At 44.0% G+C, this 21,447-nt stretch overlaps 2 protein-coding genes across 2 annotated transcripts in view; both read left to right on the top strand.

Moving 5' to 3' along the window:
* Positions 1–988: 988 nt before the first annotated feature.
* Positions 989–12,392, top strand: g2e3 (G2/M-phase specific E3 ubiquitin protein ligase). Its single transcript, XM_076300831.1, has 14 exons — positions 989–1,830; positions 1,963–2,060; positions 2,311–2,412; positions 2,534–2,658; positions 2,874–3,036; positions 3,165–3,271; positions 3,467–3,583; positions 4,386–4,510; positions 8,326–8,419; positions 8,531–8,832; positions 10,113–10,294; positions 10,578–10,750; positions 11,144–11,355; positions 11,785–12,392. The coding sequence occupies exons 1-14, from the start codon at positions 1,788–1,790 to the stop codon at positions 12,030–12,032; spliced, it is 2,091 nt and encodes a 696-aa protein (XP_076156946.1). The 5' UTR covers positions 989–1,787; the 3' UTR covers positions 12,033–12,392.
* Positions 12,393–16,477: 4,085 nt separating this feature from the next.
* Positions 16,478–21,447, top strand: part of scfd1 (sec1 family domain containing 1) — a 23,104-nt gene continuing 18,134 nt past the window's right edge. The window contains exons 1-8 of the mRNA XM_076300830.1: positions 16,478–16,561; positions 17,317–17,387; positions 17,791–17,879; positions 18,098–18,188; positions 18,870–18,992; positions 19,338–19,425; positions 19,576–19,665; positions 20,516–20,571. Of these exons, the coding sequence (XP_076156945.1) occupies positions 16,531–16,561; positions 17,317–17,387; positions 17,791–17,879; positions 18,098–18,188; positions 18,870–18,992; positions 19,338–19,425; positions 19,576–19,665; positions 20,516–20,571 (639 nt within the window). The 5' untranslated portion in view covers positions 16,478–16,530. The remainder of the gene's footprint in view (positions 16,562–17,316; positions 17,388–17,790; positions 17,880–18,097; positions 18,189–18,869; positions 18,993–19,337; positions 19,426–19,575; positions 19,666–20,515; positions 20,572–21,447) is intronic.

Raw genomic sequence — 21,447 nt, 5'->3', positions numbered from 1 at the left:
AGTTGTCAGTTTGGTTCTGGCTCAGTAGCTATAGCGCTATATCAGTAGGGAATTTATAAAAATAAGTTGGGGGGGAAAACCCCCAAACCCCCTTAAATACCGTAACACTTACTCATCATGTTGACAACATAGACTGTAAACAAGCTATTTTACAGTATTTGGTTGACAACTTCAACCCTAACCTTAATCAATGCAATCCTTGTTAGCTACAGGTTGCTATGCTAGTTGTCAGCAAAGATTCTAGAACAGAGCTCTGGCTCATTGTACCGAATTTTGGATGCAGTTCCACCAGAGTTCCACTGGGGGTGATCGCCATGAGTGCAGAATGAATGGGAGTCAATGGAGCTAGACGGCTAAAATTGTCTCTTTCACCTGATTGTCGTTGACAAATCTCAGAATTGATTGTAGTTTGTATAACTTCAACATGGGTTATAGGTCAAAAGTTGAATGAACGAGTACTTATGTCTTTTTGATTTCTTACAGGTTGGGTCGTTGTTGCACATAACACGCTAGCATTGTGCTTATGAATGACGTCATTGACACATTTGAAAGGCTTTTAAGAACAATTAAGTGACTTTAAAAAATATAATATTCAACCAAGTGTATTTTCTTTGCCTCCCCTTTCGAATACAATACTCAAATTACTTGAAAAAAAATTATATCCCGAGAAAAGTGGATTTTGAGGGGTACAGCTCCATAGACCTCCATGCATTCTGCACTCGTGGACGAGCGCCCTCATGTGGAACCACAGAAGGAACTGCAACCAGTTCAGAAACCGGAAGTTTTCCGAGAGTGGCAGTTCTCCCCTTATTAGACATTCTCTGGTAGTAGCCATAGACAGTGGTAGTAGCCTTCTAGCCTCAGCTGGCCAATCAGAGGGCGAGTAGGGCGGGACTCTTCCCCTACCACCCTACAAAAAAAAAAAATTCGCGTCGTTGACCAAAATTTCAGGAAGTAGATGACGGGGGGGGAAAAAAATAATAATAAAAACTTTGACAATCTAAGTTGTCCGCTAGCGGCGGTCATAATTATTTATGTAGTGGCGGCGGTCATAATTATTTATGTAGTGTATGACATTTGAGTGTGAGAGTGCAGTGTAGTGGTGAGTCCCAGCTTAAAGTTTACTGTGTTTCATTGATTTCCTTTGTGGTGAGGGATCAGGTTGGGAGACAGTGTTACTTTTCAAAAATGTTCAGGATACATTATCATTAAAATTGCAGAAGGCCAAAAAACGTGCATAGTACAGTGTGCACAAATGCAGTGCATTCTCATAATCATAGACAGCATAAAATACGACCGGTCTTATCAGGAACTTACCAGCAGCCATCAACGCTTGAATTTTCACAGGAAACAGTTTGATGGCGTATTTCCTTTTGTCCCGCCCACGTTTGAATGTTTTGGTTTGAATGGAACCAACCATGAGTGGAGGATTGTTGTCTTGCTTGCAGCAGCAGCAGGAGAAGTGGGTTTCAGATGTTTAAATGTATCGCTAGAATTTCCAGGAAAAAGTCTGAATTAAATGCAATATCACGTAATATTTTACATATGCTCGTTTAACGCTCGAGGGTCGAAGTATTGTTGTGCATGAAACTCTGTTTAACATTGGGTAGGGCAGTAACGTTAAGCGACAAGTTTTCTTTTTCGCGTTCGCTTAGAAGTTTCTGGCAACGACCTAACGTTACGTGTTAGCTATTCTAGCTATGCTATGATGAACAGTTTTGCCAATTGAATACATTCGCTGACTGTCGCAATAACTCGATCACACTTGAGCCATTAATGCATAAAAAATGAAGAGGACTAGAAGTTCCGTCGAAAAGAATTCTATAGAAGGTAAGTATAACGTTACATTTTCCACCGTGTGGAAAACAATGTCAGCTAACTTACGCTGATAGTAATATGATGTTATCAATTATTTACGCGTGTTAATAACTAAGACACTTTATGTATTTTATGTATTTTTAGTTTGTCAGCTTTGTAGACGAAGTGATGATTGTCCTGAAAAATATGGGAAAAAAATTACTGTTCCGGAGCACCAACTCACCATCCACTATTTCTGCCTGGTAAGCGAACGAAAAGTACTGCGTTCAAGAGTCTTATGCTGACGGTGGGAGCTAACAAATGCTTCCAAATACACCACACAAGGAAGTATATCTAGCTAAAGATTATACTCTAAATTAGACATTGTCCAGGGGTTGTTATTGAGCATTGACATCCCCTGCTGTGCTTGCTTATTGTGAGCTGTCGTATGAGTTTTGAAAATATTCAAACCAAGAAGTGATGTTAGGCTCAATTGATATCCATATGTTGCAGTTGATGTCCAGTGGCATTTATCAGCGCGGAGAAGAAGATGAAGGAATTCATGGGTTTTTAGTGGATGACATCCTCAAGGAAGTGAACAGAGCTTCCCGGCTGGTATGTGTGATCATGTTTACAGAATTAAGCTGTGGTCAACTGTTCTTGCCTTAAGTGATGTATAACTAGTTATGAAATACATATGGATTCAAAGAGTGTTTTGTTTTCTTTCCACCTCCAGGCATGCAACGGTTGCAAGCAGAAGGGTGCATCTATAGGATGTTCTGTAAAATCCTGCCGAAAGATGGCCCATTTCCCATGTGGGATACAACTAGAATTCGTTTATCAGTTTAAAGATCTATTCCCGTAAGGCTGACTGCTACTACTTCATGCCAGCTCTGTATAATCAAGATTTGCATACTACCTCTTTATACAATGTATGTTGTGTGTGTTGTGTGAATGTTCACAGTTATGAGCAGTTATGCTTGCACCTTTTTAATTTATAAGCAGATCCATGGGATTTCCCTGTGAATAAGGACATTTTCATCAATGTCCAAGGCTTACTCTGTGTGTGTCTTTAGGTCATTTTGTTGGCATCACCGGCCCACACAGACGTGTGCCGTGCCTCCCTCTGGGCCGCTGTCTTGCTCTGTATGCCTGGAGGACATTGAGCCTGTCCTGTCCTACTCAGTACTCAAGTGCCCTGCCTGTCACGGAAGCTGGTTTCACAGACACTGCGTGCAGGTATTTACATACACATAAGCACGCACACACACACTCTCTCTCAATCATTAACTTCATGATCCATTTAGTTAGTCAAGTCCAGTTAAAAGGATGGTTAACTCATGATTGTCGGTGCTTCTTTGCCTCAGCTCCAGGCTCACAATGCAGCACAGTTCTTCTTCAGGTGCACCATCTGTAACAACCAGGAAGAGTTCCAGGAAGAAATGCTTCGAATGGGAATCCACATACCAGAGAGGTGCCCAGTTGCATACCTGCTTGCTATTTTTTCACTCTTCTGTAGATCCCCTAATCCACACTTGGATAAAGGATACTGATGTTGAAGTGATGTGATGTCACGCTACCAATATCCCTTATATACAAACCCTCTCTTGTGCTGCTGGCTGTTTTGCGCAGCTATGCTGTTCTGAACAACTGCTTGTACTTTATGCAGAGATGCATCTTGGGAGATGGAGGATAATGCATATGCGGAGCTGCTTCAGGTGTACCAACACTGTGATGCCTTCACGTGTCAGAGCAGCTTGGGCAGAGACTTTAGTGCACAGTCAGGGTGAGTTTGATTTATAAATTATTTGTATAGTGTGAGGATACTAACAACAGCTCTCTAGATATGTAATGCACATGATAATCACATGTCTAATAATGGGTTATTTTGGTAATTTTTAATTGGTTTGTGTCATTTTTTCCTATATGACGGTAAACTTAAACGGGGTTCCCACAGGTCATGGAATTTCTGGAATATCATGGAATTTAAGAAAGTCTATTCCAGACATGGAAACTCAGGGAATTTGATCATTCTTTGGGCAAAGTCATTGAATATCAGGAAATGTTGTAGCAGTTTAAAATTTACTTGCAAAATACATTAATACTGATATATTTCCATGCAGAATTGGTGTATATCTGGTTATTAACTTTACTGCTTGTTTGAGTAGATGTGGTTAGCCCAACTTTGTTTGTTCAATGCCCATTTATTCATCACCCACTCTAAAAAAGTAGAAGATTCTTGAACACTCTGGTTGCTCTGAAATCTTTGGTCGGTATATTGTACCATTCATTATATAGTAGGTCATGGAATATCAGGGTTTTAAGTCAGGGAAAAGTCATGGAATTTTACATCTGACTTAGAGTGGGAACCCTGCTTAAATATACTTGTTGTGTGGACTGAACAGGGCATTTGAGGACATTCTTGGACTTTCGGAAAAGTGTGAACATGTTTTCACAATTTTCTGGAACTTTTTTTTTATTAAACCACTACTCGATCTTACTTGATCCATAAAATAACCAATAGCTAAATCGATTTTCAAAGTAATCAGTTGCAGCCCTAATTTGAGTGTTATGCCTTCCCTTTGCAGGAAGTTTGAAATTGTCCGTTGTAGCTTTTGTGGCTCCAATGGAACGCACCGAAAATGCTCCTCTCTCAAAGCCAATCAGAATAACTGGGTTTGTCCCGACTGCAAGTCCGTTGTTGATGGATCAGGTATGTGTCACATTTTCTTTTTTCTGGCCCCATGTTGTTCATTCACATTAGTGCAGCAGATTAGTGGAACAATTGTTCACTTTGTGATACAAGCATTTTCTTCTTGATCTACTTTTTCCGGTAGCCACACACAAAAAAAACAACAACAATATGACCAGCATTTTCCAAGATGGCTGTCTTCTATAGCTACTTTTTTACCTAGATTGTGATTGGATAATCCATTGTTGATGATTTGGTCATCAAAATATAGGTTTTTGAGTATAAAGATTTCAATTTTGTATTTAAAAAGTTAAAATTGTGGGGGGGAAAAGTCAGTTAATTGAAAATAAATGTTTTTCAGTAACATTTTATAACCATTGACTGATATGTGAGAGTCAATTGGGTGTTGTGTCCCGGACCAAGGCTGGGTGGGTATGGTAGTTCCAACGTGAAGTACTGCAGTCAGGATGAACTCGTTCGCTGAACACTGCTGATTTAATTATGTATATTTAATAAAGAAATGGTAAGAGTGCTACCCAGTTAAGACCATCATCAGTGCAAACATTCACAAAAAGGACACACCCTTATATCGAATATCCTTATTGGATGACCGTGATGTTTGAGTTGTCACTCAACCAAACTCCAAGTAGTAAAGTGACAAGTTATACAAAATCGCATTTGTAAACAAAGCCTAAGGTGGGACAAATACAACAATAATAACAGGACCCAGATTAAAAAGTTATACAAAAGGTACTGTATACAGACATCACATGAGTGCATTGCTTAGGTATATTGAAGATGGTTGCGATGTGACAGCTCTTTAAGAGGGTACACCGCAAAGAAAAACACATGTTACACAGGCTACCCTAATAAGTTAAAGTTTATTCAGACCAGATAGGTGCAGGGTTTTCAAATAAAAAATCCATTTATCTTAACATCAGAATAGACTTTGCCTAATGCAACTATTTGTCCGTGTGACTATGCCCACAAATTTGGAAGATGAATGATTGGCCTCAGCGAAGTGTCTCACAACCTAACGGCATAATTCCTATTAATTGCACTGCAGTGTTTATTTAGGAGTCTCAGTTGTCTCTGTGTGCACCCTGTGTATTGCTGTCTGCAAGGACAGTACAGTATGTAAATGGCATTCACAGAACTGCAGGTTATGAATGTCCTAATGCAGGGGTCGGCAAATAGTGGCCCGCGGGCCAATTTTGGCCCGCCATTGATTCTATCTGGCCCGCGAGATGACGTTAATTTGCTGTTGAATGAATTTTTTTTTTAACCCCATGTTTTTAAAAAGAAAAAAAGGCCTACAGCAATCCCATCAATTTCAAAACATTTATTGAGGTATAGATGATAGTCCTACTAAAGTGACAAAACAGGTGGAACATCCTTGCAGTTATCTATGACGCACAGGTCGGAACGGTATTGGCACGCGAGTGCGCGTAATCTTGTGCAAAAAAAAAACAACAGTGTCCTGTCTCCCTCTTCCAGTGGGCAAGGTCAAAAATAGCCTATGTTTCGTTAAATTAATAGGCTTGGCATTAAGAAATGCAGGCAGGCTCAACACATACCTCTGCTTCCATTCTTCTTTGTAGGTCCTGCATTCTGAATCAATTTTTCTTTTCAAGGCTTTTGACAACGACATTTTGCATCGATAACTAGCATATAGCAATGTTCAGCTAATCATTTACACGTCATCCAAAAGAATAATATTTGTAGCCTACACATTAGTTACGGCAAGTTGCTAGGCAAGTCGCCTGTTTCATGAGAGACGACAGGAGATGCAGCAGGCGGCATAAAAACAGCGCACATAAGCAAATAAACGTTTTTAATGGAATTAAATTAAATGCATTTTAAAAGTTAGATGATGTTTATTTTAATATAATATAATAATTAATAATTTAAATAGTAGGCCTATAACCCCCCCCCCCCCCCCCCCCCCCCATTACAAAAGCTATGGCCCGCGATGCCATTGTCTGAAAAAAAATTGGCCCGGGTCCAAACGTAATTGCCGACCCCTGTCCTAATGTCATATTTTTACCTATGGCAAACCAGTTTTAAGGATGCAGGGTGCATGAGGTACAGTTCCGACAAGGGAAAAATTATTTATGTTATCCCAACATTCTCTGGGACATTTGGAGTGATCTTTGTGTCGGAGTGGACCAGCCTATCCTTCAAATTACAGGAATTACAAGAATGCATGAATAAAGGCCTACACACACAGCCGGCGATGCGACAGTCAAACACGATGGTGGAATTCTGTTATTCTGTAATTCACTTTACTACACACACTACTGGTGACGCGATCACCCATCAATTCAGTGGAGATACACTGACCATACAAGCTGTTTTCTATTATGACGTATCAATATCGCCCTGAAAAATAGAAAGGGGGTGATCAGAGCGATGCGAAGCCCGTCATTCCACTTGAGGTATGCGTTGCCCCATTCACTTCAATAGATTCTACAGTATTTCATTTTGCCGGTCACCTGGGTTTAGGAAAAGCCTGTCTGTAAGACATGACAATGTTGTTTAATGATTTTCTCAGACTCTGGGTTGTGTTCAAAATCGCCCGCTGTGAAAACACACTGCAAAGGTCTTCCATTAGTTTGCAGTGTGTTTTCACAAAAGGGGAATTTTGAATTTTGGGGGGTTGTCCTCTATTGGTGATTTCATGATTTCTGTGATTGCATTTGAGACACTAAACCAGAGGTGGGCACACTACGGCCCGTGGGCCGGATCCGGCCCGCCATGCATTTTAATCCAGCCCGCCGAGCATTTAATTAGGTTATCATAGGCTGCTCGCTATTTTTTCCCTGCTACAGATGATGTTGTGGTTAGCTTTACTGCAAACTGCTTTTCACTCTTAGAGAACGTTTACAACGTCAATGTCAAAACAGCATGTTACATAAGGATGATACTTGCTGTGTCCTCCCTATCTCCATTGCAGCAGATCTAACTTGAATGTTATGGTACTCAATTTTATTGGGAACGCGTCTGAGCGCACACGAGAGGGAGAGAGAGAGAGCGGCAGGTTCCCAGCTGGCTTGTCATTGTTGATAATTGATATCTCCTTTTTAATATCAGAACCAGGAAATCATGAGGGCAACAGTAGTTTCCAATAGTTCCCATTTGTAACTGTGAGAGGGCACAGCACTAGCCATAGGCTATATTTGAATGGAGCTGGCAAAAAATCATTATGAGATACAATGCTCTTGAACTGACAGTGCACCATTTATAAATTAGTTAAACATCATCAAATTAGCAGTGTTTCTTATTAAATTAATATTTGAAAACAAAATTACTTGGTCATTATCATCATTTATTTATTTATTTTGTTGGGTGCGGCCCGCTGGCCAATTTTCAAAACCCAATGTGGCCCTTGAGCCACAATGTTTGCCCACCCCTGCACTAAACTATACTAGAACTACAGTCTAGTATAGTTTAGTCAATTTTAATTGGCACCATTGAATTGGTCATGTCAAAATACATACATTTTGAATCCTGGATCACCACAATATGCCATTCACGTTCTACATTGAAATAAACGATTTTACATTTGATCTGTCGGCCATCTTGGATTTTCAGGTGGCTACCAGGCTTTTCTGAAAAAGTAAGTCCGAGGCATTAGTCATGCCAAATTTGGTGCTTGTATCACAAAGTGAACGATTCAACTGCAATATTGACTTAATCTGCTGTACTACATGGACAACTGAGACTTTCATGATAAATGTTACATTATCACACTGTACACTGTCAATAGTCATTTTGAGTCCCTTTACGGATCCTATTTTTACTAAAACAGTTCTGATCACTTTGTTCCTCTTCAGGTACTCTTCCTCGGCACATACAGTCACCCGTGTCAGAACGCCACGAGAAGAGGAAAAGGCTGTCCACTGTAAACTCTTCACTTCTGTCCAAAAGGTACATCTCCCAGCCTGTGGCTGTTGATAGATAGAATCATGAATAAAAATGTCTGTGGCTGTTGATAAATAGAATCCTGAATAAAAATGTCTGTGGCTGTGTTTTGGGCAGGCGCTTGTTACACTCGAGCCCACGGGGCATCCTGCAGGAGCTGAGCAACCAGATCAGTGGCACGCAGCCTGGCGGCGAGCTCCAGGTGCGCGAGGGTCAGGTGCTGGAGGCAGCGTTGGGCCTCCTGCGGCGCTCCGACTTCAGCCCTGAGCGTGGCCTCGTCGTCCGCTTCACCGGCGACCACCAGCACAACGGTGCCAGCGAGCTGCGCCGCTTCTTCCGGCTCCTGCTGCGGCGGTTGCAAACCTCGACACTCTTCAAGGGCCCAGAGAGTGACAAGAACCTGGCCCTCGACGCACAAGGTTAGAAAAGCAACCCCAGTCATTGGTGCTTTTCATCTTGCGTAGGCTACCCCCTAGTGGAAGCTTGTCTACCACCGGTGGTACACGTACCACAGTTTGGGAATCCCTGGCCTATATAAGTAGAGCTGGCAAAAGATCATGAGAACGTGTAGACACAATGCCCTTAAAGTGATAGTGCACCATTTATAAATGAGTTAAACAGCATCAAATTAGTAGTATTTCTTAAGAAATTAATATTTTAAAACAAAATTACTGTGTCATTATTATAATTTAAATAATATAAAAGTATTTTACTTCAGAAATATAGACTGGTTGTGGTTTCTCATTAATTTGGTGATTTATTTTCTATTTAATATGCCCTTTAGGCGGGGATCACATTAGCCAGGGGAAAGCGGCAGATTTCCTATTATTCTCTATGGGTCGGCAGCGGAATGGTGGCAACACTGGCGTAACGCTAGCGTTGAACAAGCTGACTTGGTTCAACTTTCAAAGTGCATCGCCAGCGTATTCAATTGACAAACCATTTGTGTTGCTTAGGAACGAGATAAAACGTATTATGGTCTGAGCGTTGCGTTACATTTGCCGCTTGCTGCTGGCTGATGTGATCCCCGCCTTAAGAAGCTTTAGTCTTTAGGGATTAATACATTTCAGAATATGAGATTGTAGCGAAGGGAGAGAGTAGTGACCCACACCCGGTCTTGAACCCGGGTAAACCTGCTGCTTGACCGCAATGCTATGGCCCGTTGGTATGGCAGTACTACTCAACTGTAGTGACGGCACTCTGTCACACTGCCCTCCCCTTCGGGAAGCTTGCCCATGCACTTCACACACACTGGCGTCCCTCGCGCAACCACCAGCCGTACTTCTCCCATCCTATGCCCCACAAACAAGTGCTTCACCCATCTCTGGGGTCCCTCACACAGGGGTCAACCAATCCTGGGGGTCCCTCATACGGCTCACACACTAGGCAAGCTTCCGATGACCTCACGGCAAGCTATCCCACTTCTGACACCATATGTAGCGAAGGGAGAGAGCAGTGACTTCACCCGGTCTTGAACCCGGGTCTTTGGGGCACTAAACCTGCAGCTTGACTGCAACGCCAAAGAGCCAGGCCCGTTGGTATGGCAGTCAGAGCACATATTCAACTGTAGTTAATTTTTTTAATTGTTTGACAGCCCTAGTAAAATGTATTATACTGTAGAATGAGCCAAATGCATGTTTGTGTTTGAAGCCCTGAGGATCACTCAGTATTGAGCCTGTATCTGTGGTCATTTCTGCAGCTGTGCGGCAGGACCGGTACTATGAGATGGGCTGCCTGATGGCCCTGAGCATGCTCCATGGCGGCCCTCCCCCGAGCTTCTTCTCCAAAGCCCTGTACTTCTCGCTCTTCCACTTCCCCAAGGACTTCCAGTTCAGTCTCAGTGACCTCAATGAGACTGGGCTAGTTGACAAAATGAAGAAGGTAATGCCCTCGAACAGCTGTTTTTGTTTGTTTGTTTTTGTTTTGTTTTAAGGGGCCATTTATCATTTCTGCCCTGTTTTTTGTACTTTTTAATCAATTGCACTGATTGCACAGCACTGAATAGTATCCAAGGTGAGCAAACGGTGTCTTAGTTAGTAAATCCTTGGCTGACTAGGAGGTTATGCTAGTGACCCACATGTCCTGATCCATATGATATCCAGAAAAGAAATAGTTCGCCACATGATTTCAGCACATAAACTCCTAACACTCTCTGGCATGACAGATAAAGGAGAGTAAAACAGTGGAGCGCTTGCGGGAGGCCATGGAGCCTTTGTCCGAGTATCTGGAGGTGTCTGGCTGCAGGAGGGAGGTGGTGGGTGCATATGAGAAGTACTCCCTGCTGGACGACATGCTCAACTTCCACATGATGGTCAGGATGCAGTTGCCTTTACAGAGGTAGGCAACATACCGACAGCCTTTTTTCTTTTTCAATCTGTCAGTTAAATATGATAGAAATCTATATTAAGAAGAAGTTCCCTCTTGAACTAGCTATTAATTTAAACACAAATGCCCATGACTTGAAATTGTCATAGACCTTGTGGTAGTCTCTGCCTTCATTCCTATGAAACCATTTTTTGAATATGTGTTTTGTTCTGTGAAATTCCGTTGTCAGTTTTGAACAGACAACTTAAAGCTCAATACATACCGACCATTGTGCCGTTCAATTCAAGGGGCCTTTGCACGCATGTTTGTTTGCAAGCTCACGATGGTGCCGGTGTGAGACACTATATCTACTGCTGATTATTTTCTGCCCTAATGTGTGTGTGTGTGTGTGCATATGTGTTTCAGATTCCGTGAGGGTCTGAGAACACTGGGTGTCTATGAGCAGATCCAGATGGCTCCCGAGGCTTTCTACCAGCTGTTCTGCTACCCTCCAGAGAAGTTGTGTGCCGATTCCATGGTGGCCATGTTCTCCCCCCAGTACTCCGAGCGTGTGGACTACCTAGCTAGGGAGACGGTAACCACCAAACACTGGCAACAGTTCCTCCAGGAGTGTGAAGGTGGGTTTATTTAGAATTGATTTAGAATTTAAGGCTTCTTTAGAATTAATATTCAGTGTGCTGGTATGTTGGTGTGAATTTATGGGCATAAACAAGAACATCTGGAGTAGATATCCTCTGTGGGTCATCTTTATAGTGGATGCATGTTCTTGATAACCCTCTGGGTTAACACTTTGGTCCTTGGCTCCTTATCATCCATCCAAAATGTGCACTCAAAAAAAAAAAAAAAGTGGTTTGGAATGTTGAGCTTAATATTAAGAACTAATATTCAACTCAGTACCCAGACCCTTTTGCCAGAATCAGGTAATGCCCCTTTAACAGCCTTTTGACCTGGCAGATAAAACTCTTATATATTGTTTTACTCATTACCTGTGTGTGTGTGTGTGTGTGTGTGTGTGTGTGTGTGTGTGTGTGTGTGACTGGTCACAGAGGGCAGATGTGCCAGCTCCCTGGAGGACGTCCTGGTGTTCGCCACCTCCTCGGACACTGTGCCCGCCATGGGCTTCATGCCGCCCCCCACCGTCTCCTTTCTGCCGGTGGCCGACCCGTCCTACGCATTCCCCCAGCGTCAGCCCGATGCCAATCGCCTCCTGCTACCCGTCACCCCTTCCTACAGCACCTTTAAGAAGAACATGGAGTATGCTGTGTGCCAGATCACAGTCATGCAGGACTCATAAGGGACTCCTCTCTCATCCATTACTCATGCAAAAGCATCTGGATGATCGTGTTGCCGTTGCTAGTTCAGACCTTTTTCAAGTTGCTGTTACTGTTACTAGGAAGTCATTTCGAGGTATTCTTCCCCAGAAAGTTGCTTTGGCTGCCTCTCTCAGGTCGTCGGGTTATGCGCAGTTCTGGACAGTCCGTAGAACTATGTAGCTGTGTACAGAATTGTATCTGTTGCGTTTCATTCGACTCAATTCCGTCAATGATGTGGTTTATACCTATCTTCTGTTTCTCTGTCTTTGTTTCTCGCTTGTATTACGGCTCAGAGCATATAAGCTGTATATTTCGCAGTAGTAAAATGTAGAAAATGTAAAGCCATGTAGGTTGTCTTTTTTTCTTGCCTTTGTGTTTAATTTACTCTGCTCAATGTCAAGTTAAAGGAACCATATGTAAGATTGTGGTCAAAACTGGTACTGCAATCACTTTCAAATTACTGTAGAGCGGTGTATGCCCTCCCCCTCCCCCCTGACTCGAGGTTACCAACCCGGATGCCGAAACACTACTGACTTTGTGATTGATTAGTAGATAGGTGGAGGGTGGCGCATCAGGCCAAAACACAACATGACATGAAAAAACACAACATCAACATCAGTTGAGGGCTGCAACTTATTCTGAGGTAATTGTAATAAACATGATTTCTTAATGTCTAGTGACATATCAGGGCCATTTTATGATTAATTGAAATGCATTTCTTACATACGGATCCTTTAAGTAACCACAACCAATGTAGGATACAGTTAAAGGAGAAATCCGGCTGATGTTTACATGGATCTTGATTGCTAGACGGCTATGTACAAGTGTAATTACAGTATGTACATTGGTAAATAAATAGACACTATGGATGGGATAGGGTAGTGAAGTTGTGGATGGGGGGGGGAGGGGGGGGCTGGGGGATGTCCGCCTCCTTGTTGTCCCTGTCAAGGCTGCCATGGTCGTGGACACCTCAACAGGCACAGGCAAGGCGGGGGGTGATGGGGGCTTAGTTTGTTGGATGTCACCGGGATGCAAAGCTAGAGTTTAGTAGGGTGACAGCAGCAGGAAAGAAGCTTCCTCTGAACCTGCTGGTTCGGATGCGGAGAGACCTGTAACGCCTCCCTGAGGGAAGTGAGGTGAACAGTCTGTGGTTGGGTTGAGAACAGTCTTTTATGATGCTGCACACCTTACGCAAGCATCGCTTGCCCTGGATGGCCTCAATGGAGGGGAGTGAGGAACCGGTGATGCGTTGGGCAGTTTTCACCACCCTCTGCAGTGCTTTCCGGCAGAGCAGTTGCCATACCAAACTGTGACACAGTTGGTGAGGATGCTCTCGATGGTGCAGCGGTAGAAGTTCACCAGGATCTGAGGAGACAGATGGACCTTCTTTAGTCTCCTGAGAAAGAAGAGACGCTGGTGAGCCTTTTTGATCAGGGTAGAGAGGTGTTGAGGGTCCAAGAGAGGTCCTCAGAGATGTGGACACCCAGAAACTTGAAGCTGGTGACACGCTCCACTTCAGTCCCGTTGATGAGAATGGGTGTGTGTGTGCCAGCTTTAGGCTTCCTGAAGTCCACAATGAGTTCTTTGGTCTTCTTGGTGAGAGCCAGGTTGTTATCAGTGCACCACGATGTTGATAGATAGATAGATACTTTATTGATCCCCAGGGGAAATTCAAGGTCTCAGTAGCATACAGACAACACACACACATTCACTAACAGCAGAAAAAGTAATTAAAAGTATATAAGAACACAACTAAGCTATACAGTAAGGACAGTAGAAGATAAAGAATATACTAAATATACTAAAATACAATTCTAAAAGCAGTATCCACATAGTGGTGATTAATCAATCAAGAGGCACTTGCAATGACTGATGCAGGGACTGAGCCTGTGATTCTCTGTGCATAGTAAGGTAAGGTAAGGTGCTCTGTGAGTGAGTGAGTGTCACGGTGATAGTGCAATGGTGATAGTGGTCATGGGGATAGTGCAAATGAGTAAGTCCAACAGTGCAAGAATAAGTCTATATATCTATATATATAACTATTTTAAGAAAAGGTATAAGTGTGGCCACAGTTTGGCTGTGGCATGGAGGGAGGGGTTATGCATATGTGCTAATGTGCTAATATAGCACGCAAACAGTGAGGCAGAAAGACAGTGGTAAAAAGTGGCTAGTGGACAGACAGTATCCAAACATGGAGGGGGTGAAGAGGCAGACAGACTATGCAGAGAAGTCTATCTCTCCTCTTCCCTTAAGTGAAGCATTGAACAGTTCAATGGCCTTGGGGACAAATGACTTCCACAGTCTGTCTGTTGTGCAAGGCAGTGAGCGAAGTCTCCAGCTGATCAGGCTCTTCTGCTTAACAATAGTGCTGTGGAGTGGGTGACATTCATTGTCCAAGATGTTGATCAGTTTGTTCAGGGTCCTTTTGTCAGATATTGAAGTGATGCACTCCAGTTCAGCTCCCACTACAGAGCCAGCTTTCGTTACCAGCCTGTCAATTCGCCCCGCATCCTTCTTCTTTGTGCTTCCTCCCCAGCATACCACTGCATAGAAGAGGACGCTGGCAACAACAGACTGGTAGAACATCCTGAGGAGCTTGCTGCACACATTGAAGGACCGCAGCCTCCTCAGGAAGTACAGCCTGCTCTGCCCTTTCTTGTAGAGTGCATCAGTGTTGGCTGACCAGTCCAGTTTATTGTCCAGGTGGAGACCCAGATACTTGTAGGTGCTTACCACCTCCACATTGACCCCATCAATGGGGACTGGTATAGCGGAGTGGGCTTAGACCTGCGGAAATCCACCACCATCTTGGTCTTTGAAGTGTTGAGTTTGCACCGTTGCACAAAGTCCTCCACCAGGCTCCTGTACTCCTCCTCCTGCCCGTTCCTGATACACCCCACAATTGCAGTATCGTCAGAAAACTTCTGCATGTGGCATGACTCGGTGTTGTAGCAGAAGTCAGATGTGTACAGGGTGAACAGGACTGGAGAGAGCACAGTTCCCTGTGGCACTCCGGTGCTGCTGATCACAGTGTCAGAGAGACAGTTCTTCAGTCTGTAATCTGTAATCTGTAATCCAGGTTACCAGGTGAGCGTCCACACCCATCTGCAAGAGCTTGTCTCCCAGTCTGAGGGGTTGGATGGTGTTAAAAGCACTTGAGAAATCAAAGAACATGATTCTCACAGCACTTTTCCCCTTGTCTAGGTGAGAATGTGTCCTGTGTAGAAGATAAGTGATGGCATCGTCCACGCCCACTTTCTCCTGGTATGCAAACTGTAACGGGTCTAGTGCATGGCGTACCTGGGGTCTGAGCATACCTAAGACCAGTCGCTCCATTGTTTTCATCACATGTGATGTAAGAGCAACAGGTCTGTAGTCATTAAGCTCACTAGGGTGTGACTTCTTAGGGACAGGGACAGGGTGCTGGACCTCCTCCCTGTAGGCCGTCTCATCGTTGTTGCTGATGAGACCAATCACCGTAGTGTCATCTGCAAACTTGACAATGATGTTAGAGCCATGTACAGGTGTGCAGTCGTAGGTGAAGAGGAAGTAGAGGAGAGGGCTCAGCACACATCCCTGTGGAACGCTGGTGTTCAGGGTGATGGTTAAGGAGGTGTGGTTATCTAACCTAACAGACTGAGGTCTGTTGGTTAGGAAGCCCAGAATCCAGTTACAGAGGGAGGTATTGATGCCCAGTTCACTGAGTTTGGTGATCAGTTTGGAGGGGATGATGGTGTTGAATGCTGAGCTGAAGTCAATGAACAGCATTCTTAAATAGGTGTTGCTATTGTCAAGGTGGAACAGGGCAGAGTGAAGTGCCGTAGAGATGGCATCCTCTGTACTCCTGTTCTGACAGTATAGGCAAATTGGAAGGGGTCCAGTGAGGGTGGTAAACAGGTCTTGAGGTGGGCTGGATGTTGTGTGTAATTCAAAAAATCTAAAATAACTGCATGCAGGGAGATTTTTATACACAGCCTACTGCTGGCTGTAAACCTCCAAACTGGGAGGGAACTAATTGTATGCCCGCTAGGGATCTAGGGAACTTACACAATTGTAGATATCTGAAACTGAAAGCGTGTGTACATAAATGACCAAAGTGAATCTATCCTTAGAAAAATGACAGGGTTGGGGTCGTCTGAAATGACAACTGTGGATGGGGAGGCCATTGTGGATATCTGAAATGTTATTTTTAGGACGACTACATTACAGATATCTGCATATCAGGTTTGTTAAAATTGTTTTGTTTTTTATATAGAATTTGAATTTCGCTTTAAATAGTGCAAAGTAGACATCTTGAGAAACATTCTACAAGTAAAGATTTTGTTGTTTGTTGCCTTTCTGACTAATGAGCATAAAACGGCATGCTCTTGGAACAGACTCTGTGCTATTTGATCATGTTAACAGCAGGTGGCAGTGGTGGTTTTTCCTGATGAACTACGCCACGTCATCCTGCGCCTCGTCACTGCATAAACAGTAAAGATGGCTGCCTCCGTACGGGAGAAACAGACAGGTCTGTTGGCGATTTACACATTTTTCGAAAGAAATGTTGTATCTATTGGCGTGGGACATAATTCATATTTGTGTATAATTAGATAATTGTCTTGTTTTTCTGTCATTAAATACAGTAAGTTAAGGGATAGCTGACAAAGACACTAAAAACGATAGAACCGGTGCAGCTAACCATGCTAGCTCTAGCTTCATTACATCATAATTTCAAGATATGTCTTATTCGGTCTGTTAATTTGATGTCAAGTAAAAGAAAGTGGGAGAATACAACGCTTTTAGCTTTGGCGACCTTCACGTTTTAATCATAATATTCTGTCATGTTGTTGGTGCCTGTAACTTAGCTAGAAAACGTCCGGTGAATAATGTCATCATATCATATAAAAACATATCTAAACTTCATGAATAATAGTTACTAGTATTGGTCCGCAATACAGATTTGTACACCTAGCATCGAGTGAGCATTATGTTCCCAAGTTTTCTTGCAATGTCACTTCAAACAATATCAAGAGGTTGACAGGTGATGGCTGATAAAACAAGTCTTTCAAAACTGTTTGACGAGTTGGCGATCGACTATCCAACCCTTGTGATGTCTGACGCGATGTCTGATGCTTCATTTTGATCGAAACGGAGATAACAGTTGCCTACCTTTGTGAGACCATTGTGTCTGAGCGGCTCTGCCCATCCTTCTTATCCTAAGCAACATTCATCCTGGTCTGCGAAGGTGCCCTCCTTCATAACATAGGGTATCTTTCTTTACAGCTGCCTTGAAGCGGATGCTAAACCTAAACGCCCCTCTCCTGAAAAACACTGCCTCCGAACCAGTATGGAAGGTAAAGTACCGGATATAAAACATCCCTGTCCACTTAGCAGTCCAATATGTATGTCTCGTTATCGATTGGTATTATGTGGACTACCATGAGGCGATTTGAACAAGGCTGGCAGGAAGGTTGTAAAACTAAAGAAGGCTACTCTGTTTAGGAGCGGCCCTAATAACTAATAAGGTTTTCTTAGTTTTGCATGATGAATACATGATATAAAAAACACAATGATAGTTGATAGTTCCTTGTCCAGTAAAGTTTCCTGTCTGGAATTATTGTTTAGCAGTAGGCCTAGGCCTACTGTATGTGGTGGGCTTGAAATAACTCTGAGGCAAAACGAAAGTACCTTGTTTAGAAGCAGCCCTCAAAATAATACGATACTTATGGTTCACTATTTGCTGTTTAATTCCATCAGGTTTTGGTCTACGACCGCTTTGGGCAAGACATCATCTCTCCGTTGCTGTCTGTGAAAGAGCTGAGAGACATGGGAGTAACCCTACACCTGTGAGGCTCCCGACCAACCACCACAACACTGCACTTTAATACACCTTTCATACAGAAACTACGCTTTGAATTATATTTTGTAGCCACACAATTTGAGTGGAGAGAATTTATGTAATCTGCAATTGGAGAGATTATTTAATAGTTCATGTATCTGGGATTTTATAACATTTGTATCAGCAGTATGTGCTTGCATTGATGATATGCTTTTGGTGTCAAAGGCTGCTGCACTCAGATCGTGACCCAATCCCAGATGTTCCTGCCGTCTACTTTGTCATGCCCACAGAGGAGAACATTGACAGGATATGCCAAGTAAGTTTGTTCAGGCACCACCTGACATCCCTGCTGGCCAGTGTCCAACAAGACTGTGAGACCAGTGCATATGACTTTCAGGCAGGACATGTCAATAAATGAAAAAGCTGCAATGATACTGTGATCTCAAGGCAGAAGTTGGTAGTAGGCCCCATTCACTGTGAGTTCTGGACAGGCCATCAATGCTTTATTAGTCGTGTGTGTGTGTGTGTGTGTGTGTGTGTGTGTGTGTGTGTGTGTGTGTGTGTGTGTGTGTGTGTGTGTGTGTGTGTGTGTGTGTGTGTGTGTGTGTGTGTGTGTGTGTGTGTGTGTGTGTGTGTGTGTGTGTGTGTGTGTGTGTGTGTGTGTGTGTGTGTGTGTGTGTGTGTGTGTGTGTGTGTGTGTGTGTGTGTGTGTGTGTGTGTGTGTGTGTGTGTGTGTGTGTGTGTGTGTGTGTGTGTGTGTGTGTGTGTGTGTGTGTGTGTGTGTGTGTGTGTGTGTGTGTGTGTGTGTGTGTGTGTGTGTGTGTGTGTGTGTGTGTATGTAGAGAGAGAGCTTAAAACTTTTTTCCTGATTTTAATGTAATGTAATCAACATCAAGTAAATGACTCAGAGTGAAGAATGTCACTGACGAGTGAGAGACTAAAAGCACCAGCAGAAAATCTGAGTTCCCCTGATCCACATGTAAATGGTTTCCCTCAGGACCTACGGAATCAGCTCTATGAGGCCTACTACCTGAACTTCATCTCGGCCATCTCCCGGAGTAAGCTGGAGGACATAGCCAGTGCTGCCCTGTCCGCAAACGCCGTCACCCAGATAACCAAGGTCAGCCAACCAGATCACTACTCTGGGCATTTCCGCTTCATGGTCTTCGTGCTCGCCCCTTGTCATCTGATTTCACTCATCTCTTCTTGGTCCTTTCTTGGACATTACATTTCTCAGTATGGTCGGGTCAGCTAAACACAGGAAAAGATGTTTAAATCCTAGTGCTATTGGTTAGGGACTTCCTACAGCAGCCAATGGAAAACCAAGCCTTAATACAAATGAATACAAAATGGTGCAGGATTCAACAGCAAAGCACAGTTTATTAGTAGTGCAAGTTGGGTTTATTTTTTTGATCGGAGTAATGTGCCTGTGGAGACATCTGACTAGTGTCTTGTTTTCATGTAGGTATTTGATCAATATTTGAACTTCATCACCCTGGAAGATGACATGTTTATCCTGTGCAATCAGAACAAGGAGTCGATCTCCTATCATGGTGAGTTGTGCTTTTACTGTATATCTAATATGTGAATCCCGTTTGGCCACACTGTTGTTTATGAAGGAGAGGGTGTTTTTGAGGGGGGGGGGGGGTTTCTGTACAAAATCTTTTCTTTTATCAATTTATTGATTGTCCACTCTCTCTCAGCAATTAACAAGCCTGACATAATGGACACAGACATGGAGATCATAATGGACACAATAGTGGACAGTCTCTTCTGCTTTTTTGTGACACTAGGTGAGTATCTAAATCTCCCTTTTTCTCTGTCTCATGCACACATACACACACTCTCTCTGTCTCCTGCACACACTCTCTCTCTCTCTCTCTCTCCCCCTCTCTCTCTCTCTCTCTCTCTCTCTCTCTCTCTCTCTCTCTGTCTCATGCACACTCTCTCTCTCTCTCTCTCTCTGTCTCATGCACACTCTCTCTCTCTCTCTCTCTCTCTGTCTCATGCACACTCTCTCTCTCTGTCTCATGCACACACACTCTCTCTCTCTCTCTCTCTCATGCACTCTCTCTCTCTCTCTCTCATGCACTCTCTCTCTCTTGCACACTCTCTCTCTCTCTCTCTCTCTCTCTCTCTCTCTCTCTCTCTCTCCCTCTCTCTCCCTCTCTCTCTCTCTCTCTCTCTCATGCACACCCACACACACACACACCCACACTCAGTTTGCGTCTACTTGGTGTTTTCTGTGAGGAGCCATGCTGAGAGCTGGAATGTGTGGGTTGTGAGTGCGCGGAGGGCTCTGCTCCTGTGTGTGCCCACATCAGAGCAGCTACCGCAGGGCTCCAGCAGTGGGCAGCATGAGCTCATGGTTGTGATTGGCAGAGCTGAGCCGTGCCATGCCGGGCTCCTCTGGCGGGCTCTCGGGCTGTGCTCTGGGAAACGGCAGCCGCCGATGCTCGTCTCAGGCCTCAACCTAAACAGCCGCGCTCATCCGATCCCTCAGCTAACGGCCCAGTGGAAATCCCTACTGGCCTGATGCATTTTGCAGCTGTGTGTTTTGGCCCCACTTTCAAAGCAGTGTGTGAATGTTAACGTTGTGTGTGTGTGTGTCTGTCTGTCTGTCTGTCTGTGTGATGTCTGAAGGTGCGGTGCCTATCATCCGATGCCCACGAGGAAATGCAGCTGAAATGGTAGCTGTGGTGAGTTAGCACTTCTCTCCCTTCCTTTGGCTTCATATCCTCCCCCACTCGTTTCTTCCTCCATTCTTCCTCCGTCTCTGCTCTCAGTCTCTTCTTTATGCCCTCTCCTCATTCCTGTCCTCCTCATTTTCTCTTCAAGGTCTCCCTCCTCATCATTTCTTCTTTCTCTCTGTATCCCATGGATATGTATCTTTCTCTCTCTCTCTCTCTCTCTCTCTCTCTCTCTCTCTCTCTCTCTCTCATCTATTCGCTCCTCTCCTCCCGTCTCCTCTCCGGTCCTCTCTGCCGTCTGTCAGAAGGGTCTTTGTGTCTCAGTGCTATGCATGCAATGGGGGGGGGGGGGGGGGGGTGCTTCCCTACTGCGGCCCAGGGAAAAGAGGTTGGGTAATATGATAACCAGCCCCCCCCCCCCAAACACACACACACACACACACACACGCTTTGATACTGGAGGGACATTCTCTCTCTGATACCTCATGTGTAGTGGAATGCAATGGGCCTTGGGTGCCAGTTAATCCAGTGTAATAGATCCTGGCATTTGAATTGTCATATACACGTACACACACACGCACACACACACACTCACTCCATCACTCACACATTGATTTACTCACACACTCGCTCACACACATGGTTCTTTGTTCATGGGGTGCGGGGGGGGGGGGGCTTAGCTGTGTAGCTGCAGTCCCAGGTTGCCCCTGCTCCAACCTCTCAGCTCAGGTGTTAATGCTGCACAAGGCAGATCCAGCAGCCATAGCACTCTCTAACTCTGCCTCGTCCTCCCTCCTGCACATACACACACTCACACTGTCAAGTCACTTCTCCATCTTTTATGCATAGAGACACACTCCTGTCACATACACCCATTAAATCAAC

This window comes from Alosa pseudoharengus, unplaced genomic scaffold (genome assembly GCF_046254945.1).
Source record: "Alosa pseudoharengus isolate Yale_2024_CS ecotype anadromous, Long Island Sound unplaced genomic scaffold, YU_APseudo_1.1 YU_APseudo_1.1_scf_22, whole genome shotgun sequence".
In the NCBI taxonomy this organism is placed as follows: Eukaryota; Metazoa; Chordata; class Actinopteri; order Clupeiformes; family Clupeidae; genus Alosa; species Alosa pseudoharengus.
The sequence above is the reverse complement of the archived record's forward strand: the minus strand, read 5'-3'. Positions and strand labels throughout refer to the sequence as shown.